Here is a 15644-nt window from a genome sequence, read left to right on the forward strand (position 1 = left end):
TTCTCTCTCAAAACCTAGGTTAATCTTATAGTTCAGTAAATATAGTAATTATGTTTGGGTTTGAGGGCTCCCAGAAGCAAATAAAAGGCATGTAAGTATTTAAATAAATAGGGATTCATGGTCATATCTGTGGGTGATGTGTAGTATGGGTAATAAAATATTTATGGTAGCTGCCCTTGTACACTTCAAATATCTTTTCTTAGGCTCTGGTGAGTATTTTCTTCTGTTGATGAATATCTCCCAAATACCTGCTAAAGAGGGCCATTTTCCAAGTGATTGATAAGGGTCGGAAAGCATCCTCACATTTGGTTGCAACTCCACATGTTGTCGCGCAACATGCGTAATTATAGCTGCATGGAGAGGAGGCGGTCTTGAGGGGGTGGGGGAGGAAAAGCATGCATGTAGATGCTATTTTCAAATCTTCACGCGTACTTCTCCAGCAAAAACCTACATGCAGGAAATGCATGTGCCAGTGACCGCATGTACTTTGTACCAGTGGTAAGTTTCAGAGGAAAAAGTACACACGCACTATTACTTTGCAACCTGGAGTAAAGCCCGTGGAAAAAAATATTTGTGGTCTTTGTGGCAACACGGAAAATTGCCCCCTTTTGTGACCATTGTTGTTTGAGTTTATTTACCCTCCAGAGCCCGAAAAGAATTTGCATTGATCAAGCTCAAGTCATAAATAGTCTGGGGAAAAAAGATTAAGTAGTGAGAAGGCAGAGTTTACAGATGACGCCAAATTATTAGAGATATTTGGCATCTCCCTGTGGAGGCCAGCCTATGTTCAGACTACTCACAGCTTCATAAACTAGTGAAGTCTTGTTTATTTTGATCTGCTTTCCCGTGAATTATTACTGTAACCCAAGTGGGCCAGGCAATGGTGATGGTGCGAGCTATGAATGTAACTAACTAAATAAAATAAGCTGATAGTAAGTGAGTAGGCAATAAAGTGGCAGATGAGTTTCAAATAAGAGTCAAGTAATGGGTTTGATGAGGAAAACAAGCCAAACTTTTCATACACAGTGGCCGTTGGTACTCCAGATCTGGGAATCTTCTTGTCAATCTTCTCACCACTGCTAACCCACCTCTATCTTTCCTGCATTCCCCTTCACAACACCATTGCAACCTGTCAATCACTTGGGTATTCACGCAAAGGGAACATCATCCTTTGCTTTTATCTGCTCTTTCTGTTTTGACCTCAGGAAGGGAGTCCTAGCTCCTCAAAGATAGTTAAGAAATGTATTAAGTTAATCCAGTCCAAAGACATTAGCTTGTATTTCTTTTGTTGACCATTCAAGTTGATTAGCACTGAAACAACATCACTTCAAACAAACCAAAGAAAAGTCTGGCTTTTTTTTATTACTTCAGATGGTTTATTTTTCAGGCTCTGCAGATTAAGCTGAAGAGCACTAGAGGGGCCATTGATGTATTCCTGTGCCCTGAAGACGTCCCTGGAGTTTGCAGCCCTGTGAAAACTCCTTCCAAAGGGGCCACTGAGGAGTCAGAACTGGCCACATCTCAGGAAGAGGCATCTGTGATTATGGATCCCACTCAGGACATCAGCCTGCCTTTGCTGTCAAGTCTACAAGGTGCATATACAGGGTGTGAGGATCTTTCCCCAATGTAACAGGTGTCTGTCATGTAAGGATTCCTTTCCCTGATAAAAAGGGGGTATCTGTTCATGTGAGGATTCTTTTCCCTGATATGGCAGGTGTATCTGATGAGTATTAGGATTCCTGACCTTGGGAATAACATGTTTCTTGTATTTTGAATGACGTGATGCTTTCTCCCTGGCCTGGCCATTAAGGTACAATGTTTGTTGTAGCAAACATCCCATGGCAAGGATGTAATAATATGTATTAGGATCAAATTGTGAATTTCCTCTGCACTCTCGCAGGCCAGTCTACACCTGTGGGTTATGCACATCTACCCGCAGATGGAGACAGAGAAAACTGACTCGCTGATGTCACCGACATATAGCTTTGCCCCGACATCTGCCTGCCAATATTTTCTGACTCCAGCAGATGGTGGGCATGCATCTCCCTAGTGGGGATTGCCTGTGTTTAAAAAAAAAAAAAAAAAGTTCCTGAACATACCCAGATCAGTCCAGACCAGTGGGTTATGCATCCCTACCAGCAGATGGCGGCAGAGAGCAAACTTTGAGTCTGTGCCTATAATTGGGAATGCCACCTGCAGCCCCTCAGTATTTCTCTGCCGCCAGCAGATGGAAGAGGTGCATACCTGCAGTCCTGATTGTTTGGGCATTCAGAGAATTTTTCTGCTCCTCAGGGTCACTAGGTCTTGGTTTCTCAGACCATCCCCTGGGTTGAGCCGGGCGAACGGGGGGTTGGATACCCCTGGCGGTGCTAGCCCGCTACTCCCGAGGCCCCTGATAGCCAGGGGACTGGCTCCCTCTTCGGCCTTAAGGTCCCCTCGTGACAGCTGCTAGCTCAGGGAAGTATCCCTTTAAGGGTTTTTTTTCTTTTGCCTTTCTTTATTAAAGTTTTATTTAATTTAAAAAAACAAAAAGTAATTTGGTTTATTTTTGCTCTGCTTCTGAGTACAGCAGTTATGCCAGTTAATTGGCCTGCCTGACAGGGCTGCCGCCTGCTAGGCCGAGTTGGTAAGGGCCTGTGGGAGAGTGGGAGTGCCGTGTATAGTAATCAGGGGTCTGACCCTTACCTGGGAGGGAAGCAGACGAGGTTCGACACGAGTTGGTGTATTGCGGTTCCCGGTGCGTGCCATTTTGCTGCTTTTTTTTTTTTTTAATTCCTCTCAGCCTGTCTCGGATTCCCACATGGCGGCAGTGATTTCTTAGCGCATCATTTTTTTGGCGATTTGCCTTCTTTAGGACCAGGGACTCGAACGGCCCTCTGACAAAAAAAAAATGTTTTTCCTTTCCTTTATCTGCCACCAGAACGCCTCACAAAGTCGGAGTTACTAACTGCAGCTCAGGGGCAGTTCCACTCAACTCCTTTTCTCTCTGCACGGGTTGTGCTCAGGGAGGGGAGGACTTATTGTCTAAGGGGAAACGAGAAAAGAAATCTGCCCATTCTCTGGACCCTGGTTTGGATGCTATTGTCCCCAGAGAAGAACAGCCGGTTAAGGAGGCACTTCGTGGGCCACTCCCTCTTTTTCCTGCGGGGCGGGAGCAGGGGCACGAACTTGAGGAGATACTGACTCAACTAGCAGTAATCCTGAGGGAGATTTTTCCCTTTCTAAGAGGTTTTCTCCTGAATTTATCCTACTTATGCCTGAAGCATTCCTGGCTAGGAAGAAGTTTCACAGGTGTCCCAAGGATATTCCTACTAATCCCTCGAAAAGGTCTTGGGGTGCCCTGGAGGGCTCCTCTCAGGGTCTCTTTCATCCCAAGCGGCCCATGTTGGTCTCTGGAAGGGAATCAGGAAGATCCAGGGGATTCTGATGACCCTCAGGGCAAAGGCTTTTCCTCTCCAGGAGCAGATCTGGAAGGGGGTCCGGATGCGGATCATTTCCCAGATCCGGATCAGCCTAAGGATGATCAACTTGTTTGGAATCTATCCCGGAGGGTGATGACCCTCGGGTCATTCGGCTTTTCAAAAAAGAAGAGTTATGCCCACTTATCCCCCATGTTCTGGAGGAGCTGGGGGTCAAAGAGTCTCACGAGGAGTCTGACAATGAAGGGGTGAACCTGGTCCTTGATGGTCTTCGGGGGCCTCCCAGTTCCTTCCCTATTCCGAAGAAAATACAAAAACTCATTAGCCGGGAGTGGGACTTCCCGGACTTGGACCTCAAGGTAGGGAGGGCGATGACTAAGCTGTATCTGTATCAGAGGAGCATCTAGATCGCCTCAAGATGCCCAAGATGGATGCGGCGGTTTCTGCTGTCACCAGGAAGACCACAATTCCAGTTACGGGGCCGACTGCTCTCAAGGACTTTCAGGATCAAAAGCTTGAAATGCAGCTCAAGCATATGTTTGAGATCACTTCCTTGGGTCTTTGAGCAGCCGTCTATGCAAGCATGATGCAACATGCCTGTTTATGCTGGGTCCAGAAGCTACAAGATCCATCGTCCTCGGTTCATTTGTCCCCGGTCCAAGCAGCTCATCTGGAGGCGGAATTTGCCTATGTGGCAGATGCCTTGTATGACCTAGTACATACAGCTGCCCAATGTATGGTTTCAGCGGTATCAGCACGGCGTCTCCTCTGGCTTCGTAATTAGTCAGCGGACGTCTCGTCCAAGACTCTGTTTTGTAACCTTCCCTTTAAGGGAAAGCTGTTCTTCAGGGAGAATCTGGATCAGCTTATGAAGTCCCTTGTGGAGAAAAAGGGAAACAGGTTACCAGAAGATAGGAAAGGCCAAAGAAGATCCTTCGTGCCTTGCTCCCGATTTCGTGAGGCACGCAGATTTCATCCCGGGACGAGGGCTTCCTCCTCGTGTCCTAAGCAGTCTTCAAACCGTCACAGATCTTTTCGTGGACCCGGCAGCTCGTCCAGAGATGATCCCAGTCGAGGAGTCGCTACTGGCAAGTCGGCCCAATAAGATCAGGCTTGCCTACTCCTCAGGCGTGGTGGTCAGGGGCAGGTTATCCTGGTTTTACGAGCAGTGTGTCAGGATCACCTCCAACTGGTGGGTTCTGGAGGTTATTCGTCACGGCTACGTCTTAGAATTTTCTCAGCCTCTCAAGGAGTCCTTTCTGGAGTCGCGCTGCATTTCCTAAAACAAACAGGAGGGGTTCAGGAAACGCTTCAAAGATTACTCTAGTTGGAAGCCATTGCCCTGGTGCCCTCTAGCAAGCAAGGTCGCGGACGCTACTCCATTTACTTTGTGGACCCAAAAATAGAGGGCACATTCCATCCCATTCTAGACTTACAAAAGGTGAACTGGAATTTATGCATTCCCAGGTTTCGAATGGAGACCTTGCGCACAGTAATTGCTGCAGTACGCAAAGGGGAGTTCCTGGTATTCTTGGATCTCACGGAGGCGTACTTACACATTCCCATTCAAGAGGATCATCAAAGATTCCTCAGGTTCAAGGTGCTCGGAAACCATTTCCAGTTCCGGGCTCTCCTGTTAGGTTTGGCCATGGCTCCTCGCACCTTCATGAAGGTTATGATTGTCGTAGCAGCATTCTTGCAGAGGGACAGAATTCTGGTCCATCCATACCTGGACGACTGGCTTATCCATGCCAAGCAGAGGAGGAGTGTTCGCGTTCAATTCCTTGGGTGATGCAGGTCCTGGAGACCTTAGGTTGGGTGATCAACGTGGCAAAGAGTCACCTAATTCTGTCCCTGTCACTGGAATATCTGGGAGAGCACTTCGATGCCCTGAAAGGCACGGTGGTCCTAACCCAAGACCTGAATGTTCAAGTTGAAGGGCCAAGTTTGACGACTGCTTTGCCTTCCAGTTTCAAAGATCTGGAACTACTTGCAAGTCCTAGGGTCCATGACATCGACCCTGGAGCTGGTCCCTCAGGTGTTCGCTCATGTGTGTTCCCTGCATAGGGACCTGTTGTCCCACTGGAACCCAGTGTCAGAACAGTCCCACATTCCATTACCCCTGCTGAAGGAAGCCAGAACGAGCTTAGCGTGGTGGCTAACAAAAGCCAATCTTCAGAAGGGCATGCCCCTTGAAGTTCCAGATTGGGTGGTAGTGACAATGGATGCCAGCCTTATGGGCTGGGGAGCAGTGTGCCTGGGTCATTCAGCTCAAGATCTGTGGTTAGCAGTGGAACAAACCTGGTCTATAAATCGCCTGGAGACAAGAGCGGTGCGCAGAGCTCTTGCACATTTTCTCCCTCTGGTCCAGGGATGAATGGTAAGGATCTTCTCGGACAATGCCACGATGGTGGCTTATGTCAATCGCCAGGAAGGCACCAAGAGCCAGGCCATGGTTTGGTAAGCCCAGCTTCTTTTCATGTGGGCAGAGAGCCACCTTCAGGGGATTGCGGCTTCTCATGTGGCAGGAGTAGACAACGTTCAGGCCGACTTCTTAAGTCGTCAGCAGCTGGATCCAGGAAAATGGGCATTGTCCCAGGAAGCATGGAACCGCATTTGTGCTCGGTGGGGGATGCCTCAGTTGGACCTCATGGCAACAGCAGTCAACAAAGACCATGAGATTCTTCAGTCGCAGATGCGAAAGAGGTTCGGTAGGGCTGGATGCTCTGCTATGCCCGTGGCTGACGGGATTTCTCCTCTGTTTTTCCACTGTGGCCGCGCATAGAGACATATCCTGGGTTGGTGATTCTCGTGACACCGAAGTGGCCACGTCGTCCGTGGTTTGCAGATCTGATGTATCTGTCAGTGGATGGACCGCTTCTGCTAGCTCATTTGCCAGATCTCCTGCACTAAGATCCCATCTTTTCGGATCGGAAGGATCGCTTCTGTCTCACGGCTTGGCTTTTGAGAGGTGCCGCTTGTGCATGAGGGGATATTCGGAGCAGGTGACTTCTACCTTTCTTCAATCCAGAAGGCCTGCCACTTCTATGGCCTACGTCAGGGTCTGGAAGGTGTTTGAGTCCTGGTGTAATCATCAAGGCTGAGATCTCCAAGGCTTACGTTATCAAGGGTCATCTGGTACCTTCGGGCCTGAAGGCGCATTCTACAAGAGCTCAGGCAACTTCGTGGGCGGAGTGCCAGTTGGTTTGTAACACCCCTCTCCTGACACGGAACTATTTAAACTGAGGCCTTCCTGCAAGCCCTCGCCTTGGCTATTTGCTCTGTTTCACTTTGCTCCGTTTAGCTTGGCTCCTGCTTGCGTTCCTGTTATCCTGTTCCTGAATCCTTGCTTTGTCTGGCTTGACCCTGCTTCGTTCCTGACTACTGAGTTATGTTGCCTGCCAAGACCTCTGCTTCATTCCTGACTACTGAGTTACACTGCCTGCCAAGATCTCTGCTTCGTTCCTGACTACTGAGTTCCGCTGCCTGCCAAGATCTTGCTCTGTTCCTGTCTACTGAAATCCGCTGCCAACCCAGACCTCAGCTTGTTCCTGTTCTCTGAGATACGCCGCCTGTCAAGACTTCAGTCTGTACCCGACATCCAGTCACATCATCTGCCTTGTCTTGCCAGCTCTCGCCTTCCTGCCTGTTAGTGCTACTTCTATGCTTGGACTCTGTCTCCTGAGGCCCCAGGTAAGTCCAGCCGGCCCCGGTACCCAAGGGCTCAATCTGAGGGGAACGTGGGCTGGTATTGGTGAAGCGTCAACGGGGTCTCAGGCTTCCCAATAGCCTTGCCAGCCAATGGTGGAGACCTGTGGGGCTCCTCCCCACAGGTGGTACCAACTTCCCCTTGGCCAAAGGGTCCACGCTCCGTCACAGCTTCTTCATTATCCAGTACAGAAAAGGTATTATGTAAGAGTATCAGTGGGGAGAGTGGGTGGCTTCTTATCACAGCCCTTATTCTGCCAGAGCTACTGTAATCCATTTATTCCTGGGTTTCTGAATCCTAGATATCCGACTTCTCTGTGGGAGTGGGGTTGGATATTCAAGACACTGTAAAGTTGGGGAAATTGGGCGTCGTATAGTTACATGTCTTGTTCTACCAGAGCTCACTGTAAACCGTTTATTCCTGGGTTTCTGAATCCTTTGGGGGGCTGGGGGAGATAGTCTGGATGCTGCCAGGGAGGGGAGGTTTTCTGAAACTTTAACAATTCCTCCTTCAGATGTCATTTGCTTTTTCATTATAGAGAGCTAAAAGCAAACTGGACATCTCTTAAGTCTCCAAAAGTCAGGCCTTGGGACATAGCACCACAATTATTACACTAAATTAAAGACATTCTGCTAATACTGACTAATAATACAAGTTGTAAGATTGGTACTTTGCTTTTTATCTTGCCAGGGTATGAATGTTGTGTGAGTGTACACTGACTAGTGGGTGCAAATCTGTGGTTAGTTTGAGGGGTTTATTTTTTGTTATATGCTATTGTGGGTGATTATTTAAAATCAAGAAACATGTACATTAAGATATCATCTTATTCCATGTTGGAATTTTCAACATTATTGCTGTATACTTATTGTTGTGATTTGTTTATGTTTGCTGTCTCTGGAATAAAAACATTATTCAAAAAAAAATGCAGTATAGATAGGCAGGAACCCAATTTTGTTATGTTCCCCAAAAAACATGACAAATGGAAAAAGCTGACTGAGGCATGGGTCACTGTTTTCCTCCTGCCCCTGAATTCAGACCTCACTAGCTCTGGCTCTGGCCCTGGTTCATAGACCTCTGTCTCACGTCCACCCTCAATCAATAAGTGAGCCAGCCAGCTTCCATCCTTCCCCAGCTCTCCCTTGGTCAGCAGGAAGTGAGTTTGCCTAATTGTATCTGCTGCCTTCACTAATCATCTTCGGTCTTGTGGTTTCAACTTCAAATTGCCTCACTAGCGTTACCATTCATACTACAAGACTGAAGCCAGCTCTGTGGAGAAGACAGATCTAGGTAAGCATGCTTTCCTCCTGCCGAACAAGGAGAGGCCTGGGAATCAGTCAAGGTGAGGTGGGCAAGGCTCTCTCCCTAAAAAAAAACATTCCAGCTAGGACCCATGGCAAAATCGCATCTCTGGTGATGGGAGGAATTAGGAAGGCAGGGAAATGTGCCGTGAAATGTATAAAGCTGCAGGGCCATTTACCTCAGCTGTGTAACTCCCATGGTATTTTTTCCTTAGGGATGAATACCACGGCTTAGTGAATGACCCCCGTAGTTTATAAACACCCCCCTGAGCCAGGGATCTACCAACTGTACCTGAATTTATAATTTGCCTTGAACTTAGATTTGTAAAGGTGAATATTCATATCTAAAATTCAAATCCAGTGCAAAATCCAGGATATATGAAGTAGAAGCACAGAGGGGCCCTGCCTTTTGTGCTGATGCAGGGTTAATTACAGCCAGCGTGGGCTAGGTAAACACCTGAGGGAGTTGTCTAATTTTGCCTTACCTTTGTGTCCACAGAGCCTTTGCTTTCGGAGCCAGGCCTCGTGCCCTTACATTGCACTGTCAATGAGATCGAGCTCTCTCCCCTCACCTCTGCCGATACCTTACTGCCTCAAACCCGAGAAGAGTTCTCCTGCTTTCTGTCAGATGAGTTCATCAACCTGTCCCCACCGCAGAGCCAGGGATACCATTTCGGTCTGGAGGAAGGCGAAGGCGTCAGTGAACTCTTTGACTGTGATTTTGGGGATTTAACTACAGGACCACTGGATTTCTGATAGAGGGAGCTGCTAAAGGGAAACAAGTAAAGAGCAAGAGATGACTGGATCCAGCGCTCTTCTCCTGAGGAGCTCAGCCCCCACATGCTGCTGGGAAGTTGTGGCCATGTCGGGAATAGGCAGGCGTTTGAATTCAGTGTTAGAGCTGAGGGTCAGATACATGAAAATTTATAGATTGGAAGCTGCTTCCCACTCCAGTGATACTGCAGGGCTAAAAATTGCAAATACAAAACAAAAATGAAATGAAAACTGCTTGGGTCTCAGGGCCACAAGGGATTCACCCCCTGTCGTTACAGTGTTGCTGCAAAACAGCCACCCAAAGGAGAGCAAGTAGCAATCTTTCATTCTTTGAGGGATCTTCACCAGGTAGAGGGTGTACACTGGCATTCAATTTAGTGAGGGTACACTCGCTCTTTCAGGCCGATACAGTACAGTGCGCTCCGGTGTTAATTTCTGCCGGCGCCGGTGAAGTGCATAGAAAAGCAGTAAACTGCTTTTCTGTCCACCCTCCGACTTAATATCATGGCGATATTAAGTCGGAGGCCCCAAAAGTTAAAAAAAAAAAAAAACCGGACGCTCAATTTTGCCGGCGTCCGGTTTCCGCACCCGTGGCTGTCAGCGGGCTCGAGAACCGTCGCCGGCAAAATTGAGCGTCGGCTGTCAAACCCGCTGACAGCCGCCGCTCCTGTCCAAAAAGAGGTGCTAGGGACGCGTTAGTGTCCCTAGCGCCTCTTTTTGCCGTGGGCCCTAATTTAAATAAATTACTGTATTGCGCGCACAGGAGAGTGTCCTGTGCGCGCGCCGGGAGAGCGGACGCTTGCCTGCTCTCCTGCGATTTTTACTGTATCGGCCTTCATAAGGAGTCTCTTGGTGTGCTTCCTGCTTTCTAACAGACCTCGATTGCAGCACCTCGGGGCTTCCCCTGGAATGTTTGTGTGTACCATCTTGGACCCTTAGGGAATGACTTTCAAAGCTTTTTATGCAGGTTAGCACCTGTTCACCCATGTAAAAAAGCATTTGGAAATTTCCTCCCCTCCCTCCTCCTCCAGTGAGGGTACATGCACTGTTTCTCAACGTAGGAAAAGGGGGAATGGTTAGGCCGGGGGAGGGAAAGTACGTGCAGTGATTTCATTTTGAAATCCCCATGCATACTTTCTAAGTGGTACTTTAAATCCATCAATATTTCCGTACTGGTGGTATGTGTGCTGGGACATTTTCAGAGGGACACTCCAGGGAGTTTCCATTTGAAAATGATCTTGTAGGTCTATGGGCACCATGAGCTGCACAAAGAGATTGAAGATTACCTCCTTAAGGTGTGGCTCTGAGTTCTCTACTGTGATAAAGATCTCTGGTGCGCCGTACCATCCATCAATCACAAACGTTATCAGATAATCCAATCGCAGGCAGCTTACGGAAAGCCGGAAGCAAGTAGTGTGGTAGTCTGCCAGCCAATTCCAGCTCTTTTTAAAACATCTTGTCAATGGCAATGCCCCATTCCTGGCAGAATATCAGTGTTTTATTACAGACACATCTAAGAACCAAATTAATTATATAAACATATTTAGCACAAAAATTATAAGTCATGCGAAAGAATACACAAATACATAGTCTAAGGTGACTACATAGCACCATGTCATAATAAGGGACAGCCTGATCCAATCCTGGTTTTTTTGCCCCATTTTATTCTTGAAAATGTGTTTCTGAATTCTCTAAGAAAAGAAGGAACTGCATCTCTGTACATGCAGTGGGGCAAGATCAGGCTATCCCTCATCTTAACACAGGAATAGAACTATCTGAGGAACAGATTTCCTCTCCTGTGGGTCATTTCTTTTCATTTCTGTGGCTGTGCCTTCCGGCTCTTCAGTAGGGCCAGATTCAAGTTTATGGTGCCTGTAGGCAAGGGACTTGTAGGTAGGGTGATTGTGTTCCCTGGAAATCAAAGAGTAGCAGAGGGCGTCCCAGCTTTTGAAAGCCTTCAGAATTTGGCACCCTAAGCAGGTGCCTGTGCTGCCTATTCCTAAATCCGGCTCTGTTCTTCAGCCTTTCTCTTGCCCTGTGCTTTGGCTTCACATCCTCGAAACTCCAATGCTTTTAGCTATCCCGTGTCACGAACCGCTTGATTGCGCAAAAAAAAAAAAAAGTATTATTTTATAGTCTTTTCTTATTAATTTTATTTTACTACACTTTGAAGCATCTTTCCTGAACGATGCTTAAGGCGATGTAGAAATGTTTTGCTTTTGTATGAGGAATGTAAAAGGGATTTTCCTTAAGTTTTTAAAGTGACCAGATAGCTCCGTGTTGAAAGAGAGAGACTGTGCCAGTCTTTGTCTTACCCCCAATGTATAGGAGGAGTAAAACCAGGATTGGTTCAGCCTGACCCTTTTCCACGTGGAGCTGTCTGGTCATCCTGCGTGAGCCAGGTTGTAATTGGATTATCTGCCATCCTGTTTGATTGGCGGCTGATAAAGTCAGTGCATGAGAAATTATGACCTTTTCTTCCCCCGAGCCGCGTGCTGGTCTGGGGTACATCCTGAGCAGCCCTAGATTGGGCGTTTTTAATTGAATTCCTTTCCCATAAATTGATTTTTGGCCCTGTATTCTGATTGAAGAACCTTTTTGCTTTGTTGTTTCTGGGGTGTTTGGCGCTGTGGCAGCGGGTTGCCTCCATTATCGTATGCTCCGGCAGCCTCACTGACATAAGCCAGTATTTGGTTTTGTGGCCGAGTGTATGATTCGGGATCCGAGAGAGAATATCTATCCTAAAGTCAGTGCATTAGGACATGAAGAGACTGGGCTAAAGATCTGTGTATGTGTGTACATAGAAATATATCTATAAATATATATGTATTTTTTTGGTAGTTAAGCACTTATTTATAAAATAAATTTTAGTGTGTCCTTGCTGGAAAGGCTCCTTTGTCCAGTTAAAGGATATAGTGGCGCCGAAGTCCAAGGAGCTGAAGAGACGTGAAATTTGCTCTTATTTCCAAAAATCCTAAGCTTTATTTTTCTGTATTTTTTTTTTGTTATGTTGGGGGGAGGGGGAGAATAGAAGGGGAATTTTGAAACTTTTTTCCCATTCTTTCACTTGTCATTTACAAAAATTGAGAAAAAAAATGGAAAAATGCAAATTTTATAAGAAAAATAAAAAACAAAGTTTCCGTTTCCCAAAAGCTGCTGCCTATACAGTCTGACATTTTCATTTGAACTTGAGTGTTTTTTGGCTGATGTTTGGCGGATGAGATTATATATTTTGTTCACTTTCTTCTGTTTTCTGCTGTGCCTGTCAGTTATTCACATAGCCCTAGGAAAGAACAAGAAGTTCCATGCAGAACCAGTGGAAGCTACTTTCCGTAACGTGTGAATGTGGCTCCTCAAAATAAAACCAAAACGCACTCCAGTCAGGATCATCTTGGAGCCTCTTGACATGTCCTTCTGTTCAAGGCCTACAGATTCAGGAAGAGCAAAATGTCTGCAGATAGTGCTCGCGCAATTCGAGGTAGATAAACTAATGGGAGTTGGAGTACACCCCAGAATACTAAGAGAAGTGAAGGAAGGGCACACAGCATTCCTCACAGCTCTGTGCAGCTTGTCTGTAGAGACAGTGGAGGGCCTTCTTCATAAAGGGACGGATTTTCAAAAGGTTACGAGTGTAAATCCAGAGGATTTATGCGTGTAATCGCTCTTACACGCGCTGGGCCTATTTTCAAAAGCCCCGGTGACGCGCTTAAAGCCCCGGGACACGTGTAAGTCCCGAGGCTTGCAAAAAGGGGCGGGGCAGGGCGGGGGTCAGAGGCTCCCAGCACAGCCCCAGCGCTGAAGTAAATTTTGCAATAAAAGGAAAAAAAAAAAAAAGATAGAGGGGAAAGGGCGGGGGAGGTAGGGGAAGGGAAGGTTGGGTGGGGGGTAGGGAAGGTCCCTCTGACGCTGCTCCTATTTCAGAGCAGCTTGGGAGGGAACGGGGGAAGGCAGCAAGACTCGGCATGCGCCGACCGCCAATTTTATAAAATTGCGTGTCCATGTGTGCGTGCTGGGTAGCACGTGCACATGGACACGCTCACGCTGGTTTGAAAATCTACCCCAAAGGACTTTTCCTTTTCGTTTGTCTTGCTCCACAAAAAGGGAAACAAGGAGGCAGGTAGCTGTAGACCTGTGTTGAAGGTTCACTGTGTGGATATGGTAAAGCACAAAGGGCTGGTATGCCCTAGGCAGCCCCACCCCAGTGAGATCCGCCACTTCAAGACAATGCAGTATCCTTCAGGCTCCCTTCCTGGCAGGATCTTCTACTTAAGAGAACACACAGTCTCACTCACATTCTGAGTCAGCACACAATAGATACCGGGATGAGCAGTGTTTATATATTAATGCATGTTACATTACAGAAAACAAGGCAGAAAACACAGATCTAACAAAGTAAATAGTTGCAGTGAAATGTATGACAAACACTTTTCTTACAGTTATGGTAGCTTTATTTATTATTTTATTTATTTAGGCGTTTTATATCCCGTCGTTCCAAAAGAAGATCACAATGGTTTACAATATCAGTATTCATATTCTTGGTCAACAATCGCACAGTGTGTCAACATTCACATTCTCGGTCAATACCATAGAAAATACATATTGTAGTTCATTTTCATACATATTCTAGGACATCACCATAGCAAATATATAATCTAGTTCATATTCATACATTTTCTAGGTCGACACAACAGTATATATAAATTCTAATTCTATTTACAATACACTTTACATCGTTCATTACTTATTGCTTGCTCCACTAACACAATCTCTGGTACTGACGTTGAAGTTATCATCATATTGGTATTTTATGTTAAATCGCATGCATTTCTAAAGAGCTATGTTTTCAGTTCATGCCTGAATCTCTTTCTAAGTTGCTTCTGTCATTAAGGATGCTCTATTTCTGTCTGTCCCTTTGCCATCTCTCCCTTCCTTGCCTATTGTTAGTTATACCCTTTTCATCTGTGCATGAGAAACATATGCGATTTTCCCAAAACCCAGTCCAGGATGAAAACTCCCTCCTCATGGAGCCCACACATCTGCTGTTTACTCCTTCTGTTCTCGCAGTTGTTATAGTTATGTGATGTGTGCCAGTCTGAGAACCCTGAGTCCATTAAAGATCTAGCTTCTGATTACTTCCTCAGCCAAGTTTGTCAATGTTAGGCTAAGTAATTTCTTTACATCCTGCCAGTCTAACTTCAACAATGAGCAAAACTATGGACCTAAAACTAAAGAAAAGGATAGTGCAGTACCATGAATCATATAGATTGCAAGATCCTAGGCAACATGATTCATAAAAGAGAGATCGTGTCAAAAGAACATGTTTTCTTGATGAGGCAACTTAAATAGTGGGGTCATAATAATGCAATAGATGTTGCCTATATAATTTCAGTAAGGCCAATGCACATGCAATCCATATGCAAGACTAATGAGTAAACAAACCTGTGTGGGAGTAGGATAGAAAGTTGTTACTTAAAAGAACTCAAAGTCTAGTGGTCGATGCAGAAGGACCTGAAGGAAAAATATGCCAATTTGCAGATAACACAGATTTACACAGATACCTAGTCCTGAGGGAATATTGACAGCAGAAACTATCTGCTTGTGGGTAAGTAGCACTTGTTATTTATTTATTTATTTAGTTGATTTGTTTTTCACTTTAAAATTTGCTGGGAAAGAGTCCTTAAATCCTGCTAAGAAATTTCTTGGCGGATTGAACTATTACTATGTATTTGAGTGCTGGTAAGTAGTTTGAGAGCTTGAAATATCTTGAGTGTAGTTTAAAGTTTAAATTTAATTCTAAGTTTATAATTGTGTGTTTAGCCTGCCCTCAATGTGATGCCTTATCTTGCACTGAAGATTTGTCTCCAGGGGCGTTTGCCCAGGATGAAAGAGATAGGACTACTATCAGAGTTGGCAATTCTATCATTAGGAATGTAGATAGCTTAATTGACCGGTGAGCAAAGGTACTGCAGGTTTATTATAAATTTACTCATCTGTGTGACTACAAATAAATATCTCTTAAATATAAAGATAGTGGACAATCTGAGATTTTACTGCCTCATTGTTTATTGTTTTTGAATATTATAAGGTTGGGGCAATCACTTTTTTCTTTGTGCCTGAACATAAGAAGTGCCATGCTCGGTCAAACCAATGTCTCAGACAATGGCCAATTAGGTTGTAAGTGTTGCACTGGTGGTGGACCCTTGGCCCGAGGTGGGGTTGATGCTACCCGTAGGGCAAGCCCCATGGGTCTCCACTGTCGGGAAGTGGAACAGACTGGGAGACGGAGGCCGACTGGAGCTTTACCAATACCAGCCCTCGTTCCCTACAGGATGAGCCCTTGGGTGCCAGAGCCTGCTGGTCTTAGGGGGGCCTCCATCAGACGACTCCCAGTGGAAGATGTAGCCAGGGACCAGCAGAGGTATCGGAGGGACAAAGGCAGGTCTG

At 46.1% G+C, this 15644-nt stretch overlaps 1 protein-coding gene across 1 annotated transcript in view; it reads left to right on the forward strand.

Annotated features, from left to right (window-relative positions):
• The window catches only part of E2F1 (E2F transcription factor 1), a 104967-nt gene extending 95261 nt beyond the window's left edge, over window positions 1–9706 (forward strand). Inside the window, exons 6-7 of the mRNA XM_029614401.1 lie at window positions 1388–1592; window positions 8926–9706. Coding sequence (XP_029470261.1) covers window positions 1388–1592; window positions 8926–9182 — 462 coding nt within the window. The 3' untranslated portion in view covers window positions 9183–9706. The remainder of the gene's footprint in view (window positions 1–1387; window positions 1593–8925) is intronic.
• The last annotated feature ends 5938 nt before the right edge of the window (window positions 9707–15644 follow it).

Source organism: Rhinatrema bivittatum, chromosome 8, assembly GCF_901001135.1.
Source record: "Rhinatrema bivittatum chromosome 8, aRhiBiv1.1, whole genome shotgun sequence".
Lineage (NCBI taxonomy): Eukaryota > Metazoa > Chordata > Amphibia > Gymnophiona > Rhinatrematidae > Rhinatrema > Rhinatrema bivittatum.